Consider the following 4,142-nt stretch of genomic DNA (forward strand, 5'->3'; position numbering starts at 1 on the left):
GGAAAAGATGGAGTCAAAGAACCTACTAAAAAGCCTACAAGGTAATTACTTGAGGGCTGCGGTAGGCACTATGAGAACGACACCAACAGAAGCGCTGGAAGTGGCACTCTGCATTCCACCTCTAAGATTGACCATCATCAGCGCTGCCAAACTCACAGCATATAGACTAAGGTGTCAGGGGGAGTGGAGAGATTTCGGTGTAGGTCATACTAGGTTTGAGTTTCTTCACAAACCACCCTTTACCTTAAAGCAAGATAGAATATCCAGAATACGCCAAATCGACAAGGCGTTCTCCATAAACTTGACCACCAGGGCGGACTGGAAAAATAAAAATCTTCAGATTCAGCCGGGCACTCATGCATGGTTTACTGATGGATCTGGAGCAAACGGCTGCTATGAAGCAGGCATCTACTGTCCAGGATTAAATCACAGAGAGTTTTTCTCTCTGGGTAAATTGGCCACGGTCTTTCAAGCGGAAGTCCTGGCTATTCTGGAATGTGCAAGACTTCTACTCTCAAGAGAGACAAAAACTAGGAGGATCAATATCTATACGAATAGCAAAGCAGCCATAGGAGCTCTTGCCAAGACCACCACTGAATCTTTAGTGGTTTGGGACTGTATGCAAGCTCTAAACAGATTGGGCGAGCAAAACAACATCACGCTTGTCTGGGTACCTGGCCACCAAGGTATCCAAAGAAATGAAGTGGCTGATAGTCTGGCAAAACTGGGAATCTTGGAGGAACCAGTCTGCCAGAAAGTTGGAGTTCCCTTTGCGACAGGGAAAAACCATATTAAGGACTGGCTGAAAAGGGAGCACAGGATCTCTTGGGAGATACTGAAGAGCTGCCGCCAAGCTAAGGCCCTGATGACTCAGCCATTGCCAGGTAAGACTAAAGAACTACTGACAATGAGTAAGTACAGACAAAGATTGTGCATAGGTCTCCTCACAGGGCATTGGGCCTTCAAGGCACATTTATTCAACTTAGGCCTAGTTGAAGAGAGTAGTTGTAGATTTTGTAGTGAGGAGGGGGAGGACAGCGTGCACATATTGTGTCGCTGCCCGTCTCTGGCACTCAAGAGATTCAGATTTTTGGGCTCCATGTTTGTGGAGCCCGAGGACCTGAAAATAATTAAAATCGGCCAACTGTGTAGCCTGGCAGCAAATGCCGGGTTTTAGCAGCTTGGTCGATTAACAACTAGCGGGAGTCGCAGAGGACCTTAGAGATCTAGGTGACAATAGGGTCTCACAAGCCCCCCGCTNTTCGTCATCTAATCTAATCTACATTGTATAATCACAATCATAGTATAGTTTATATTTTTTATATTTGTTAACAATTAATAATTCTATATCTCTTCTTTGGCTCATACAAAAAGAATACGCAATGCAAAGTTATTTAACGTTTTTGTAATTAAAATTANATTAACCACCCGAGAAAAAATGGATTAAATTTAAGTAGATCTAATTTATATCTAACGAGATCTCCTTAGATAAAAAAACATGGGAAAAAAAGGTCATTAGATTCAAATAAATTTTATTAGATGTAAATAGATCTATGCAAAATTTGCACTTTATTTATCGTTAGACCTACTTAGATCTACCATATTAGATCTGCTTTAATCTGCTTAGATCAAAATAAATCTATTTAGATCTACGTAGATCCTCTTTAGTAAATCTGCGCTGATCTACTTAGATCTTTGCAGAATTATTTAGTTCTGCGTAAATCTATTATAAGAAATTTTTGCGTATCACTTTATATCTACTTAGATCTATGTAAATCCGCGTAGATCTACAGAGATCCATAACGATTAATTATACTTACATAAAGTTACGCAAATCTGCGTAATTGTATTCTTAGTAATTCTCTTAAATTTAAATAAATCTACATAGATTAAAGTTTATATATACATATAATACGTAATACTTGTAGTTTTTTAAAGTTTTTATAATTAATAAAAGATAATAGGATTTAAAAATGAATATAAAATGTATAGGAAAAATCTCATTTTATTTGATTTTGTTTCCATTATTTCTTAATATATAAAATAACGCAAAATTTTTTTATATTATNCACTTGCTATAATTTTTACATTACTTACATAATTTTCTTAAATTCATATGGACGTGTACAGACATAATCGCCAATTCTTATAAGATGAGTTATAAATTTAATGTCTTCTGCTTTTACTAAAATAAATTCATCTTTTTTTTTAATAAGTATTATATGCTTTACTACAGTATTCGTTTCTTGGTAAATAAACATTTTTGTATGCTCAACATTGAAGCATTGTAGAACAAAAGATACATTATTTTCAAACTTCAAGAAGTATCGGATAATGCCATATACTGTAGTATCGCTAATATTTATTTAAACCGTATAACTATTAGTTTTTGTTACTTTGTAAATTTCTGAAGTATATATTTTGTTATTTACTTTAGTTCGACAATAAAATGTTATATTTTCAAAACACAAGGATAATGATTCAATTAATCTAGTTTCTGCATCGCTTTTACTTTGCACTTTTTCTACTACAGTAATAAGTTGATACTTCTCCGATACTTGACAAGTATTGAAAGTATTCTTATCATATTTATATTGTATACTCAAATTTTGTACAGCTTGAGCTCTTGTTAAATTATTAATNATTTTTTGACCTAAGTGTTTGGTACCATGAACATTATAAGTGTAAGCTCTATCTCTATATAAACTTCCAACATCTTTTACAAACAATCTCAATAAAATTTCTGTTGCTTCTAATTCTGATTGAATACAAATCTGTTTTTTTAATAGATTAAATATCGATATGACTAACAACAACCAATGTTGGAAATACTTTTCTGGTAAACGATTGACGAGTGTTGGTACTAAGTAAAATAACAAAAAATTATACAATTCAGATGCTTTATAAAATTTGTAATCTGATAAATTGCGAGGCATTTTGTGGAAAAAATAAGGTGGTTGAATATTTGTCAAAAACCTATCAATTTCTTTGATATATTTTACAATACACCAATGAGTTTTTGTACTCATCCAAAGAGAAATAAATTGCTTTACAACTCCAAGTAAAACAGAATGCATATACTTAGGAATTACACAGGTTCCTAAATCCAAAAGAGGTAAAGATGCAANTACAGATTTCCCTTTGATACCTTTTATGGAGGAAACTTTTTTATCAAAAACTTTTTGTGCATATTTTTTAATGTTACTTCCATTTCTTAGCTTGCTTTATTTTGAAAAGTGTAAACTCGAATTCTTTTTTCTTTGTAATTTCTGCCNAACGCTGAGNTTTGATTTCACAAATGTTACAACCATATTTACCATTAAAATTTACGGTATTTAAAATTTGAGCTCTGGCTGGTGCATCTGCTACAAACAGAGGTGCAACAAGTTTTGAAACGCAAATTTCGCCTGTCACAGGATGAGTCCACGTAATTCCTTTCCGGAAACAAGTGATGAGCTTTTTACAAAAAAGTTGAAGATAAGTATTTATTTTAGGCTTTTGATTAGTATCATACCAAATGCCTATAATAATAATAAATGCTTCTCTTAAATGTTCTTATGACTTTTTGAGCTTTTAGATAAAGAAATTCCATCTGTATTGAGTATCAAAGTTAAATCATACTGACCTCGTCCACTTCTTAAATTTACTCTTGCATATTCTAATCCATCAGTAATATCAGATATGGTGTTATAATTTTCATTAGAATCAATACGCAATTTATCAGTGAGATTCCTTTTTTCGAATAAGTATCTGATTTGATCAATAATGTCTAATTAAAAAAGAAAAAGAAGTTCCTTCTGTACTTAAACATGATGAACATACTTTCATTAAAGGATTAGTGTTATTATATAATAAACAATTTTTATAATAATAATGTTTAATGAAATTACATGATGGTATAGCCTTGTCAATAATTTAAAATAAACAGAAATCAATCTTTGGTATCTTATTAAGGTTCGGAAGAAGTATGTGTAACATATTTAACAAATGTTTTAAAGCTGCTNTTGTCAGTCTATGTTGAATATAATATCTCATGACGACTAAAATACTTAGAACAATAGTTNTATCACTATTATCATATATCTTATCAGAAATTATTTTACTGAAAGGATTATCAATACTATTCTCACTATCGTCACTAT

The 4,142-nt window shown here is 32.5% G+C and overlaps 1 protein-coding gene across 1 annotated transcript; it reads left to right on the forward strand.

Moving 5' to 3' along the window:
* The first annotated feature begins 7 nt into the window (after nt 1–7).
* LOC109863022 lies at nt 8–1,177 on the forward strand. The gene has a single exon (XM_020443198.1). The coding sequence runs from the start codon at nt 8–10 to the stop codon at nt 1,175–1,177; it is 1,170 nt and encodes a 389-aa protein (XP_020298787.1).
* Nucleotides 1,178–4,142: the final 2,965 nt, after the last annotated feature.

Source organism: Pseudomyrmex gracilis, unplaced genomic scaffold (assembly GCF_002006095.1).
Source record: "Pseudomyrmex gracilis isolate BER0280 unplaced genomic scaffold, ASM200609v1 scaffold_2914, whole genome shotgun sequence".
Classification (NCBI taxonomy): Eukaryota; Metazoa; Arthropoda; class Insecta; order Hymenoptera; family Formicidae; genus Pseudomyrmex; species Pseudomyrmex gracilis.